General features: G+C 44.6%; 1 protein-coding gene across 1 annotated transcript in view; it reads right to left on the bottom strand.

Annotated features, from left to right (window-relative positions):
• Positions 1 to 703: 703 nt before the first annotated feature.
• The window catches only part of PIN1 (peptidylprolyl cis/trans isomerase, NIMA-interacting 1), a 52,409-nt gene continuing 38,777 nt past the window's right edge, over positions 704 to 14,335 (bottom strand). The window contains exons 3-4 of the mRNA XM_081851622.1: positions 9,597 to 9,704; positions 704 to 2,237 (exon numbers count right to left, since the gene is read on the bottom strand). Coding sequence (XP_081707748.1) covers positions 2,128 to 2,237; positions 9,597 to 9,704 — 218 coding nt within the window. The 3' untranslated portion in view covers positions 704 to 2,127. The remainder of the gene's footprint in view (positions 2,238 to 9,596; positions 9,705 to 14,335) is intronic.

The following is a 14,335-nucleotide window of genomic DNA, read 5'->3' as shown; positions in this document are numbered from 1 at the left end:
ATCTCTCTCACACACAAACCAAATTAGTCATGCAGCTGAAGGCAGGGCCTCCTGCTTAAAATGGACTTGGAGAAAAATCCCACTAAATGTGAACAAGTCCAAGAGATTTTTGTTCTGTGAACCGCCCTGAGACCTCCAGGTATAGGGTGGTATATAAATTCAAATTATAATAATGATAATAATAATAGTCCAAAGCATTTGGACACCTTGGAAAACATGAGCTTTCCCTTGCCACTCACCGTCTCCCGCTCTGCAGCCCTCTCCAGCTCTACCAACATGCAGCCTTGGGTGAACTGGCTCCTTGACACCTGGAACAAACACCTGATCTTTTCCACGGACTCTTCCAACTCAGAAAGGTTTTGTTCCAATAAACACTTCAAATCTGGTTTTTAGTGCAAGCCTGCCCATCCAGCGTGTGACCAAACCAAACACCACACAGCAGATATATGCAGTTGCCCACCAGCCTTCTCTGCCCCCCAGGTTGCTCAGCACTGCAAATCCAACATACACCATGCACACAAGATTGGCAAGTAATAAAGGAGTCGCCATGAATGGCTAGGCAAACGGCATTTGGGATTGGTGGTTCACAAGCTGCAGGGGCCTGCACTAAAAACTTTATTTATGATCAAACCTTGCAAGAGAAACAACAAAATGAGATACATACAAGGAGATGTCAAGAAAGAAAGGGACAAGGTCAAACCTATGATGTTTAACAGGTGAGGGGTTTTTTTTTTTAATTATTCTTGCATAAGAGAACTCGAACACACTCTCTATACAGCTATATACACACACAAAGCTTGCTTGCATCAGACCAAAAGCGAGGAAATTGGTAGGAATCTTACTGATCTTAGTAAACAGAAAGCAACGTAGCATAACTGAAAGGGTGACTTTACAGTATTCTTAAACCACAAATGGATCATGACCTGCCTCTTTGGAAAAAAAGGAAAAGGGGGGGAAACCTGGAAGTCTATGTCTAATGGTCTTCCTTTGGGATGGCATTTCAACAGCAAGAACTGCACACAGGAATGATTAACATACAATTAATTGTAATATAATTTTACACAGGTATAAATTTGGGGAGGGGGAAGAGCTGAATGGGAAGGGCATCAATGGCTAAAGTCTTTGCTTGTCCTTAAAAGGCATCTTCAAGTTTTAAGTCAACATGAAAACATACTGGAAGCCAACACGACAGGTTAAAAGCTGGGCCTCCAGATCCAGAGCCCTGGGCATGCTCAGACATCTGCTCCAAATTCCCCCACAAGCAGTTCTCTTCCATGCACTTCCATGGAGGGGGCAATGCCGCCTGCACATCCCTTTGCACACATGGAAAATTCCCCCCTATGGAAGTGAATGGAGAAGCCTGGTGGGCTCCATGCATGGATTATCATAGCTCAGTTAGGGCACTGTATATATTATTTGAATTCACAATTCAAAGGGAATCTGCCAGGCCATACTGCAGAATAATGGCTTTCATTACGGATCCAAGAGCAATTTAGCAATGATTGGTCAACTGGAAAACTCAATGCCCTGAATTCCAAGCGAGAGAAGAGGATAGGGGTGGGGTGGGGGAGGAGGCATTACGTTTTAACCTAAACAAGGGCGGACACTAGTGGAATATATTTTCTTTCTATCTAAAACACCAAGAGCTAAGTTTTGCCACCATCAGTGGAGCCCTGTAATAAATAACTCTATTACAAGTTGGATGTGGAGAGAAAGCGTTGAAGTATGACCCTGCAGCACAGGCGCGTCTCCTGAACTGGAGAAATCGTCAATATCAGACTCAAGTGGCTGTGGGTTTATTTATTTATTTCCTTTAAAACATCCTCCTCACTGTGCCTATGAAAGATGCTGCTGTCTCTTAGTTTCAAATGCATTTTCTGCCTCAGCTAACCATGCATCTCTACAGGTGGGGAAAGACATTGCATTGAGGTGCCAAAGGAGGCACTGAGATATGAAAACAAGGGGTGTGTTTTTCCATATATAAAATTAAAAAAAAAAAATTGAAAAGCTATATATGGAGTTTGTTCGGCATAGAGAGCGCACAGAGGGGTTGGAATAAAGGTTCTCTTGTTCCTTTCCCCCGCCACCCTTTCCTTTCCTTTCCAAGTGTGTCGCGCCAAGGCACTTTCACTCTGTACGCAGGATGATATGGATCCCTGAATCTGTGAATACTGGTCCGCTCATCTCGCCAGGCCTCAGCGCAAACGAGGCATCTTCAAAAGGTTTCTGCATTTGACCTGTCAGATGGAAAAGAGATTTCAATTAAACACTGGAAGAGGACAAAAGACATCAGATCAAGTCAAAACAAAACAAATTCCTTCCAGTAGCACCTTAAAGACCAACTAAGTCTTAGTTGGTCTTTAAGGTGCTACTGGAAGGAATTTGTTTTGTTTTGACTATGGCAGACCAACACGGCTACCTATCTGTAATCAGATCAAGTGTTACCTTGAAACAAGCCGCAAGAAAACATATAAGGGATAGCAAATTTTGTCATTGTTGACCAGAACAAGGTAAGAAAATAAAGCAGACAAGCAATTACATGAGCTCAAGTATTTGGGTGGCCAATGTGTGCCAGTGACAACAGGTCCCTAGTTTAGGATTTGGATGTGACCTCTGCTCTGATCTTATGAACGAGCCTGAAAGTTTGGGGACAATCTAAAAGATCTTCATCAGGGCTAACATAAAATAATTAATTCTTCATTATTGGATACATATGCATGTTCTCTCTCTTGGCAAGTCTCCAGCTTGCCGTGTCTCTGATACTAGGCACCCAAACACACACTCCACTCTGCAAAAACAGTCCAATGTTTGAATTGTACCAAATTGACATGGTGGGTGATCCATAAATGAACACACACACTGAACAGGCCAGCCTTAAATGAGCTTACCAGCAAAAAAAGGGGTTAAGTATAGTGCTGTGCGCATCCTCAGCCAAGACTCAAATATCTGAGAGATATGAGCAAACACCTTCTAAATCAAGCACTCCAAGTCATTTAAAAGTAGAGTCCCGAGTTGCTCCTGTCCTCCTTTATGTGCACCTCCTTTGCTACCCAATCTCTCCTTGTTACTCACAGTCAGGATGGTCCACAAAGAGAGCAAAATGAGGGGGAGATAATGGGTCAGGATGGAGTGCACCAAATGGGATGGCAGGTGGGGGATTCTATGTTTGAATGCTCTCCCTGCATAAAAACTTGCCAATGAACAAGGCTTCCTACAAGTAGAAAACTAGTACATCAGGTAAGAAGCTTCTAATCTCATCTTCTTCCTGTTGTGCCAATTAGCTGCAGAGGTGTGGTTTTTTTGTTTTTGTTTTAATAGGAGAGGATCTTAAAAATTGATTTACCCCCTCCCCTTCCACAGTTTATCCTACCACCTCATTCAGCAACATTTATATATAAAAATCAACCATTTGATTTATTACCAGCCCTTCACCATAACATCCCAGGAGGGTCGCAACCATATAAAACATTACTAAGAGTTGGAAACAAACTGCAATCACAAGAACAGGGTGGGTCTCAAAAATACTTATCTCAAGCATCAAAGGAAAGGGTAAAGAGGTGAGTCATCAACATATGACAAAACCTGGACAATTAAGGTGCCAGATGTACCTCTTGTAGGCCATGCCTCCCCCCCCCCTCCCTCTCACACACCCCTGCGTTGTGCAACAAGCCCTCTAGACAAAGGACTCTTAACCCTGTACAGCTCCTTGCACAGGGTTGACTCAAACCGCTAGGTTGCAACAGCAGCCTGGAAGAGGGTGCCCCTCTGCTGTACAGATGGAGCATTTGAGTCAGAATGTCACTCTGCTCAAGTGCCCTTGGAAACTGGATGCCCTGGACGTAGCCATGACAGCTGTTCAATGGATTCCAGGGAGAAATGATCTTACTTGAGATTCTCCTGCTTGCCCAGACCCCCATTGGTCCCCATTTGACAGCAGAAAAAAGGAAGGAGGGCCAAGACTGGTCCCAGGATAGTCGCAGGACTAACCATTCCCTCAAATGGCTCTTGCTCTGTGCTTCCACCCTCCTTGACAACTGCTCCTCCCTGTCCAATTTCTTTTGTAGGCCTCTCTGTGAACAGCCCCAGATCAGGCCCAAGGCCTGCTTTTTGGACCCAACTTCTGCAAATGCTGCCCTGCAACAACCCAGATGCCAGGGAGTTCATTTTACAGCAACAGCTCACGAAATGCTTGGGTAAGAAAGCCAGCTCCCAAGCTGATGCAGCAGACCAGAAGAGCAAGCGTCTTCTGCATCCAATTTAAGGCGGTCCAGAAGTCTGCGGCTCCCAGCTCAAAACAATGAGGCTTTTAACTACAGAAAAGGGCACCGCTCACAGCAGACTTGCATGCCCAGAGTCAAGAGGAAGGAGAGGGCAGGGAGAAGGATGTTCTGTTGCCTGATCTCAGCACCGACAGCCTTCACGAACACTTGCTGTTTTGAGATGCCCAACATGTCAGGGATCAGGTGAGAAAAGGCCAAGTAAATCTCATGTAAGTTTACGACCCTTGTAAGTCCACTGCGGAAGGAAGGAGATGGGCACAGAAAGCTTAATGACCATCTGACAGATGAATCTTTGATGGGCTTTTTTCTTGTTTGTCTCTCTTTTTTTCTTTTTGAGATGGAAGACATTTGGGTGATATACTAATCTCTTTGCAGGCTCTGCACAGGGCCATGCATTGCGGACGCATCACGCCTCTGAGGCGGCTGGGTGCAATTTATATAGTACTTTACTTTAGGCTTTAAATCCACAGCCTTTTCTTCCGGCTGCAGCTCTGAACTTCCTCTTCCAGGATTAGTCATTACAGCTTCGGCCCATTGTCTTCCACAAGTGCAGTTAGAAGATGTTTTACCAGCAAAAGGCTTATGGAAAAGCTATGGTGCCAGGCTGGGGTCTCAGACTGCTGGTGGCACCGAGAAATGAAGTAGCATAGCCAGAGGATGCAACAGAATTGTCAGGAAGAAGTGGTGCTCCTCTAACAGGTGGGGAGGGTGGAGCCCAAGTGCAAGACATGGGGGGTCATGGTTGGCTGGCAAGGAGGTGGTCCTTAGAATGCTTCCAGGGTGCTGCATACCCATGGACAAACAAGTCTGGTGTGTGTGTGTGTGTGTGTGAGAGAGAGAGAGAGAGAGAGATTCCTTTTGCCTCTAAGAATGCACATTCCTCTGCCCCATTCCAACCCTTCCCCAACTTGATCTTTTTAAAAGCCAATTTCACTCTCAAGCCAAGAAATCTTCATTTCAGAATGAGGAAAAACAGGTTTAGCCTCCCAGCCTGGGCTTCAATAAAGCCAAAAGAGGAAACGTCAATTACCTGGAATATTTTTTGAAGAAGATAAATTGGAATGCTTGAGCCATTCCATCTCTAAACGTAACCAGAATTCATAGCTCTCATAAATTATGGTTTGCAGCCCCCCAAAATGAAGAAGGAGGAGGAGACTGGCAGTGTTGCCTGGGAAGAGCAGACCAGCTGCTTGTGCCATTAGTGCCACCCAGTGGACAAAAGGGACTTCAGCAGCTTCGCTGCATATCTAAAAGCATCTCCCTCTGTAAGTCACCCAGGATTATGCCTGAGCTGACAGTTCCTAAATGAGACCAAACAACCCGTCACCAGCAGCCCAAGATTAATGGCTGTTTCATTACTTCCCAATCCATAATGTGCCAATATTAGTAACCATCCTTTTTTCTTTTTCTTTTTTAAAAAAACAGGAAATATTTGACTGAGGAAGAAATTCTTGCCATTTGTCATCAAAACAGCGCCCTGCATGGAAATGAAGATGAAGAGCACATAAAACAGTGTCTCCATGCAAATCAAGACTTCGGATTCCTGACAAGAAGTTTTGGCTAGGTAAAGTTAGCAGTGCCTTGGCTAGCAGCTAAACAAACACAAACCAATGCTAGACAGGCAAGGCAGAAAAGAAGTTGTTGAACTTTTTAGACAAAAATCACAAAAAATGCTTTTTTTAGGAACGTGGGCTGCCATACATCCAGATTTTCCAAGGCATTTTTCAACCCTATTAGGGATTATGGCATTGGGAGATGCCCACAAGAGCTTGGGCTATATAAAAGTATCCTGGGTGAAGCCAGGGGCTCCCCCCACCCCCCACCGTCCTGTAAATTGGCACTATTCAAAGATGGACTCCTTTCCATGACCACCGAAGTCTTGGAGCTGGGCATTTTTCTTTCAACTTTGTCAAAAGCCAGAGAACGCTTCTCCCACTTCATCAAAGTTACAGTTCCCAAAATGGGGCTGAGAGAGTCTGAAACAGCCTCTTGGCCTTGAAGTGCTTCCACAAATGACACTGGCAACACACAGGGCCAGAGGGACCTCATAACTTGCCACCCGTCTCCCATCAGGCTCCCGATAGAAACCCACCCTCCCGCTCTGAGGGTGTGCTGTGCGAAGTGACTATCCAGGTCACTTGGTTACTTGCTGTGGAGACGCTTTTACACCCTGCTGTGCTCCTGGAAAGCCATCACTGGGAGAATGCCAAGATCTACTGACTCACTGTTCTGAAATCAGTGGGGGTCCTGGACCCCTTGGAGAATCTGCTGAAATCTGGGGACTCACTCCCCAGAATAATGCACAAACACACAAAACAAATTTCATACAATTTATTTTATTGTGTTGGTGGTTCAGTTGCCCCTTGAGGACAAGCGACCCTACAGACAGGCTCGTCTTGCTCACTGAGACTCTCAGAGCCTTATCTTTCAAGTTTAAAAAGTAGCAGGACAGTTTCAAGATACGAACTCAAAAGCACCAAAGATAGATAGATGAGGTCCACTGTCTACATCACTTTCAATAGTCCCCGGTGTTGCTCTTTAATCCTAAATCCCTCTCACTTGTCCAGTGTAATCCAATGTCATTCCCCACCCAATATCCAGAAACTGTGCCATGCAAGAACAGAAAATGGCACCAGTCACAACACCCATTTTTTAAAGCCAATTTCAGGCCTTTAAGCCTGCAAGCATGACTTCAGAAGCTCAGGCTGCAACAGAACTGGCAAATTGGAGGGCTCCAGCACTCAGGATTGGTCTCTGCTCTTCCCCATCATGAGCAGAAGCAGAACGTACCGTTTACAAGAAGCAAACGCCTGTGCACCTGCTTCCCTTGCTCCTGGTGCATACATGAAGATGCAGGTGCTGAAGGGGCAACACTTGGTCTACCTGGCCCTGTACGTCCCATTCCTGCTCCTTGTGGTCCTTTCTCATGGAAGATGCTGCAGGTTGCGGGGGTGGGGGAGGGACGTCCCCATAGAAACAACGTACCCTCTTCCTGAGCTACAGCCCCGTTTAGTGTGAAGCCTAAGGGGAGCTGCATCCACGGACTGGAGGCACATTGATGGTTAAGAGACCTGTGAGGCTCTTTGGAGGGCTCCAGGGGGTGGGGGTGGGGTCAGGGGAATTAAAAAAACAGCCAGTCTTCCTGCTCCAGTGAATTAAAGTGCCTTTTGTCAGCACCACGGGATACAATCCATGGCATACTCAGTAAATAAGCAGTATTAAACTGAAAGACAGGAGAGCTGTGCAAGGCATTGAAGATCTACCTCTGAGCAACAGAAGCTGCCCAGTCACCTCTGGGCACTACTTCGTTTTCCCCAAGCTTCTTTTGGCAAACTTGAAGAACTTGGGGAAATAGCAGAAGCAGCCCACCAAGGATATCTAATTTCTTCAGTTTCAGGATGAAACCACACAAATGCAGGACCCAGCAGCCTTAGGCCACATGCCTAGGGGCGAAGTTAGATAGCCCATAGTATCCCTTCCAGCTCTATGATGCTGGGTCAAAGGCAGATGATCAATGAAATGTATAACACAGCAGGGGGGTGCGATACATAGGAGGAACAACCTCCACGTGGCAAAATCGTTAAAGAGCAGGTATCCTTTAATACAAAACACACAGCGGAAGCCTGCTGAAGGAAAGAAGCCATGCCTCAGCTGGTGTGATGCTGTAGACAGAAAGCTTAATCATATGGAACAAAGTAGAGAAAGGCCTTAAGTTGTAACAGATGGGAAAGCCCAGTCAATTCCCTGTGATCCTTTGGGGAGCAAGAGGGCAGACGATGCAGTGCTCAGCCTACAATGCCCTAGAACACCACAATAATAGCACAAGAACTTCTGTGAGCGGCTTGTTTGAGGCCAGAGACCCCAGTTCACTTAACCAGGATCCTTCTCTTCTGAAACTGCTCCAAATTCCTTTCAAGAGCACAGCAACACAGCATGACCACAACACAGTCCAGATAAGAGACTTGGAGCAGCATGCGCACATAGCACCACAGTGCCCTCTCTGCGCATTTCTCTCTGCGCACAGGCAAGAGGAGGATGTAAACAGCCTCACCGTGTCCAAGGTTGGCTTCCAGCAGGCAGGCAGAGCTAACTACTCTGAGGACACTCAAGCCAAAGAGAGTGGCAGCATTTCCCCCAAGGTAAGGGGGAACCCTTAGTAAGTCAGACTGGAGAGCCTAAGAAGGCAAAGCCAGACATGGCGCAGGGCAACCACAGCAGTGGAAAAACAGACAGGGAGTGGGAAGCTATGGGCCAAGGTGTGGCTTTTAAAATGTGCCCCCAGCAATACAACTTCAGAACAATTGGAAGGGGCAGTATATCACTGTCCCCCAGTAATTTTAAGAACAACTTGAGAGACTTCTGCCATGTGCTTGTGGGTGGGGGCAGCACACGAGGGTCGGAATTACTCTCACTTAGGAATTACTTTCACTTGTATTCCATGGCAATGGATGTATTCGTCTGTTGTAGGAAAAATATAAAATCCCCCTGTATGTTCGTTTGAAAGTAGTCCCATCAAACCCAGCAGGATTTACTTCTAAGTAGGCCAGCCTAGGATTGGGAATTCTAATCTAAATTGACAGTTGAAAGAGGGCAATCTTTATTCCAGATGAGTTAATCCAGAACACTTTTGTCTCTGCTCATCCTCAGCTCTGCACAACACCGGTGCGCAGTCCCTGCCATGGGCATGTGGCCCTCAACAACAGCAGCCCTGAAGGATATAAAAGAGTTGTGGCTGGTGCTGAGGAGAGTCTCTCCCTGTCAGCGTGCCAGGACTCTCAGGACTGAGGCCGCCTCCTCCATGGTGGCTGAGGACAAGAGAATGGAGAGGGGCCCTCACATTTCATACGGGGGGGGGAGCAGGCCTTTCTCTCTACAGTGCTATTATCAAGGCCACATCAATTGTGCTGGGGAACCTGCTTCCTAATGCACCATCTGTCCAGCAAGGTCTGCACTGTTATTAGCCAAGGCGGCTGAGGCTCAGCACAGAGCTATTTTCAATCAGTGTGTGCCTCTTCAAACCGGAGAGCCAATAACCCAGTGCTTGCGTACGTGAGTGATTTGAAGCACCATCACTGACTTCATGATTCACTGTATTCCAAGGCATCCAACTGGCTTGGTGTCTGAAGTAACTCCATTTCTTGTAAGGTGTGTGCAGAAAGAAACCTCTCATCAGAGAGGGGCAGGCTTGCAGTCCTCCTTTTAACACCTCCCTCTGCTTGGGGAGTGGTATTTATCATTTGTTGACTGATTAAGTTTCATAGTAGTATCTCAGGGCAGTTCACACAATGTACCATGTGAAACCCTTGCTCTACTCACCCCTTCCAAAAGCACCCAGGTCTCCTCCTGCCTTGGCTGAGCTGCAGTCACTGAATTGTGATGCTAAGGATTCAAAGTCTTCCCCAGATTTAATCTTCTGGATGTAGCCTGTGGACAAGAGAGCAATTTGAGACTAAAGCACGGCAACAGAGTGTCATGAAAGCTCCCACCTGCTGTCCAAAAGGGGTAGAGCCCAGAGAAGTGGTTTACCATCTCAGTGTGTATTACAACACTGTTAGTGTACAAGGTTCCTGTGTCCAGTTAATAACGGTACAATTTAACTACCGGTATATCGTCATCATCATTCAATTTATATCCAAAAGGACCCCAGGGGAGCAATTGATCAAGTTCTGCCTAAGTTCCTGAGTTCTGACAATTTGTTGTGTTTTTAAAGTTTGCACATAGTTTACACGTAAGCACAAATTGTCTTGTCCTGATGACATCCCTAGTTTATGTTGATTTTCTTTTGTCTTTCCACCCAATGGTGTTCAACCTTTGTTAGCAGATATGGCGAAGATACAAAAGCAAGACTGAAAGAGCTACTTCAGGCATGCCCAAAGGCTTCATTCCGCCCTTGGAGATGCTCCCTCCTTTTGAACAGCAGAGACACATACCTATTTCACTGTATGTTTCAGAAGCAATCCACTGTGCAAATGGCAAAACTTCTCAAGAAACTCTACTTTTCTTGGGAGCACAAAAGCAATGGTGAAGGGGGGTTTGGATACTGGCTTCTGCATTTTTCTAAGTATACCTTGATGATGATGATGATGATATTTATACCCCGTCCATCTGGCTGGGCTTCCCCAGCCACTCTGGGCTGCTTACAGCACATAAAAAATTGTAAAACATTAGAATCAGTTAAATCAGTTTTTTTAACCACTTCAAAATTACTACACTGTCACTGTGTTAGCTGTAGAAACCTGGTTCACATTTGTATCCTGCTGCTCCTTCAAGGAGCTCAGGTCAGTGCCAGTGGAGTTGGATTATAGCCTGAGAGAGGGTGATTGGCCCATGGTCACCCAATGAGTAGGGATTTGAAGGGCTTTTGTAGGGATTTTGAGGCAGACCCCAAAATGGTGCCAGGGAAGAAGGGATGAGGGAAGATCTACATCAGGAACCAGGGGGAAGGAAGAACAGCATTCTGGGACTTCCGGTCGGCACCAGCGATTAATGGCGGACTTCTCCCGGAGCTCCGAGAGAAGTCTGCTCCACGGGTTCGGGTCCTGCCGCTACGGCGAAGCGGGGACCCTCAGAAATCACAGGCAGTGAAGCCTGTGAGCAAGGAGGCTCGGCGGGTACCTTTGGGCTCTCTCCAAACTGCGAAGGAGCCTTTTTAAAGGCTCCAGAACGGTAGCGGGAGAGCGCGGTACAGAGAGCCGTTACCCAGTCCATGGAGTGAAGCCGCATCGCCATTATCGGAGAGAGCTGATTTCTTCCGGCAAATTGGACTTAAGAGCAACTACTCGTGAGTAGGATTAAAAGCTTAAATTGGACTTAAAATTTAACAGATTTGGAAGACCATCACGGGAAAGGTACAAAAAGGAAGTCTGCCTTTCCAAGCTGTAGATACAATAAAGCAAAGAGACGGCTAAACTGTAACCTTGGGAGATCGTATGAGAGCAAGAGAAACCCATTGCTAAAAGCAAAATTTGTCCCTCACTTAGCGGGCAGGAGCGGTGGGGGAGAACTTTTACTGAATTAAGTACCTGCATGAAAAGAGAGGAGGAAAATATCTCCACTGTTTTTATATCCTGGGGGAGGACTGCCTAAAAGAGATTGATGAACTGCTGAACAACTTGGTGAACTTTCTTAAACTCTGCTGAAAGATACAGTATTTGAGGAGTGCCTTTCAGACTATTACATTTTTGCAACTATTTAGAAAAGAGCTGGAACTGGGGGGGGGGGGTTGCCTTTAGGAAGAGCTGGGGGGGATTTTGAAAGAATATATCTCTTTGAAAAACTGTAACTAAGTTGGAAATTCCCACCCCCCCCCCCGAGGAGACTCTGTTATTTTTTGAAACAACTAAGCTACTAGAAGCTGAGCCACTGGAAATTTCCTATTGAAAACAAACTTACAGGTGTGAGATTGACCTTGGCTGGGCATGACAGTGGCATGGCAGATGGCAAAGGAAAGATAGAGCAGCTTCAGGAGAAAAACCTCAGATCCGGCAGACAATACAAGACTGACACTTCACAACAAAGAAGGCCCTCACTGACAGGAGCAGCTGCAGCCTCGCAAGTAAAACCAAAAGTTATGTCATCAGAAGACGCCTTAGCAAAGGCTTTGGGGAAAATAAATGAATCTTTGGAACTGCTTACGAGACAAGGGAGCGACACAAGTAAACAAGTGGCAGAAACAAACAAAAACGTAGCTGAGATTGCAGCAAAGCTTGATTTGAACACTTCAAGTATAAAAGAACTGGGAGTACAAGTTAGTGCCAATGCTCAGAATATTGGGAAACTCTTAGAGGAATCAGCTACTACTCGAAAGATTGCAGAGGGGGCAAAGGAGATTGCAATTGCTACACAAGAGAAAATACCACCGGTTGTCAAGAAACTGGTGGACCATGACTTGTCCTTTGCTATGATAGACCTACAAAGGAAAGAACGGAATTTAAGATTGAGATTTGTACCAGAAAGTGAGCAGGACAACCTGGTGGACTTCCTTACAAAAGAGTTTTTTGAATTTTGGCAAGAGGGCCTGGAGGAGGACGGAGTTAAGATTGTGAGTGCATTTAGACTTGGAATAAGACAAAAAAAGAACAAGGCAAGAGACTGTTTGATTACTTTGAGATCAAAGGAAGAAAGAGATAAAATTTTAAATCTGCACTACCAAAAAACACTGCAAATTGAAGATTCTTTCGTCAAGATTTTTAAAGACATACCTAAGCCTATCTTGGATGCAAGAGGTGAATACAGAGACCTGGCTACATTACTGAAAAAAAGCAGAATCTTCTTTAGATGGGAATTCCCCCAAGGCCTATCTTTCAAATATAGAGGAAAGAAAATAAGAATAAAGACATTGAGTGACAAAGACAAATTCTTGAGAGATCACGAAGAAAATTTGGTGAAGGAACTGGAGGCTGGAGAGGAACCAACATCACCAGGAAAAGGAATATTGGATATAGCCAATTTATCATTTGGATTGCAGCCATCAACAGAAGACGAACAACGACTGGGAGCAGTAGGAGGAGTAAGTAAATAACCCCATCATGGCTCTGCGACTTTTAAGCTGGAATTGTAACGGTTTGAACATACCTCGTAAGAAAAAGAACGTTTTTCATATATTAAAGACACAACAATTGGACTTGATTTGCCTACAAGAGGCACATGTGATGAGAGTACATAGAAGATTACTTATTAATAAAAAACTAGGACAAGAATTTATCTCATCTGACAGAGTGAAAAAAAGGGGAGTTGTTATATATGCTAAGGACAGTCTGATGCCGAAACAGATATTCAAAGATGAACAAGGAAGATATTTGGCAATTGAAATTCAAGTTCAAGGACAGAAATTTCTGATTGTGGGAGTTTACGCACCGAATGAAGGTAAATCTGAATTTTTTAAGAAGCTCCATGAGACATTGCTGGATTATTTGGACTTTAATGTAATTTTGATGGGAGACATGAATGGGGTAGTCTCTACAAATATGGACAAAGCACAAAGACAAGTGATTTCTAAAGATGGAAGACTACCAAAAACTTTTTTTGAAATGACTGACAATATGGACTTGGTTGATATTTGGAGAACAAAAAACCCTCTTGAGAGAGAGGGAACCTTCTTCTCTGAAGCTAAAATGACCTGGACCAGAATTGACCAAATATGGGTCACTAGAGGATTGGCACCAAAGATAAAGAAAGTGGAAATCTGCCCAAAAACATGCTCCGACCATAATGCCGTGAAGATGGAGATGAACCAAACAACAGCTGGCACCTTTAGATGGAGGATGAATGACACCTTATTTAGAGATAAAGAATTCTGCAAAAAGGCCCAAAAAACATTGAGAGACTATTTTGAGATTAATATGAGGACTAACGTTGAAAAAAGAGTAATCTGGGACGCAAGCAAAGCCGTTATGAGAGGTTTCTTGATACAACAAAATGCAATAAAAAAGAGAAGCCAAAATGCAAAAAAGGATAAAATTTTGGAAAAGATAAAAGAAGGAGAAAAGAAATTAAGATCCAAACCAAAGTCTCAGGAGATTTTGAGAGAAATTAAACTATATCAAATCCAGTATATGGAACTGATGAATCAAGAAATAGAATGGAAAATCAAACAAATGAGACAGAAGACCTTTGAATCCGCAGATAAATGTGGTAAATTTTTGGCTTGGCAATTGAAGAAGAGACAAAAACTAAATACAGTGACAAACTTGGAAGTGGATGGAAGGAGTATTTATAACCCAATCGAGATCAGAAGCTGCTTCCAGAGATACTTCAAGCAACTATACGCACAAGGGCCACAAAAAGACTCTGATATAGAACAATTTTTGGAGAAAAATGGATTGAAGAAAATTTCAAGTGAAAATAAAGTATTATTGAACCAGAAAATAACTGAACAAGAAATAGAAGGTGCCATTCAGAACATGCAATTGGGCAAATCTCCGGGGCCTGATGGACTGACTTCCAAATATTATAAAACTTTAAAGGAATGGATATTACAACCTTTGAAGGAAGTCTGTAACGAAATTCTTGAGGGGAAAAAAGCTCCTGAAACGTGGAAAGAGGCCTACATCACG

This window comes from Podarcis erhardii, assembly GCF_964252035.2.
Source record: "Podarcis erhardii genome assembly, chromosome: 2".
NCBI classification, from domain to species: domain Eukaryota; kingdom Metazoa; phylum Chordata; class Lepidosauria; order Squamata; family Lacertidae; genus Podarcis; species Podarcis erhardii.
Note: the sequence above shows the minus strand (reverse complement) of the source record. Positions and strands in the feature narration are given on the sequence as shown.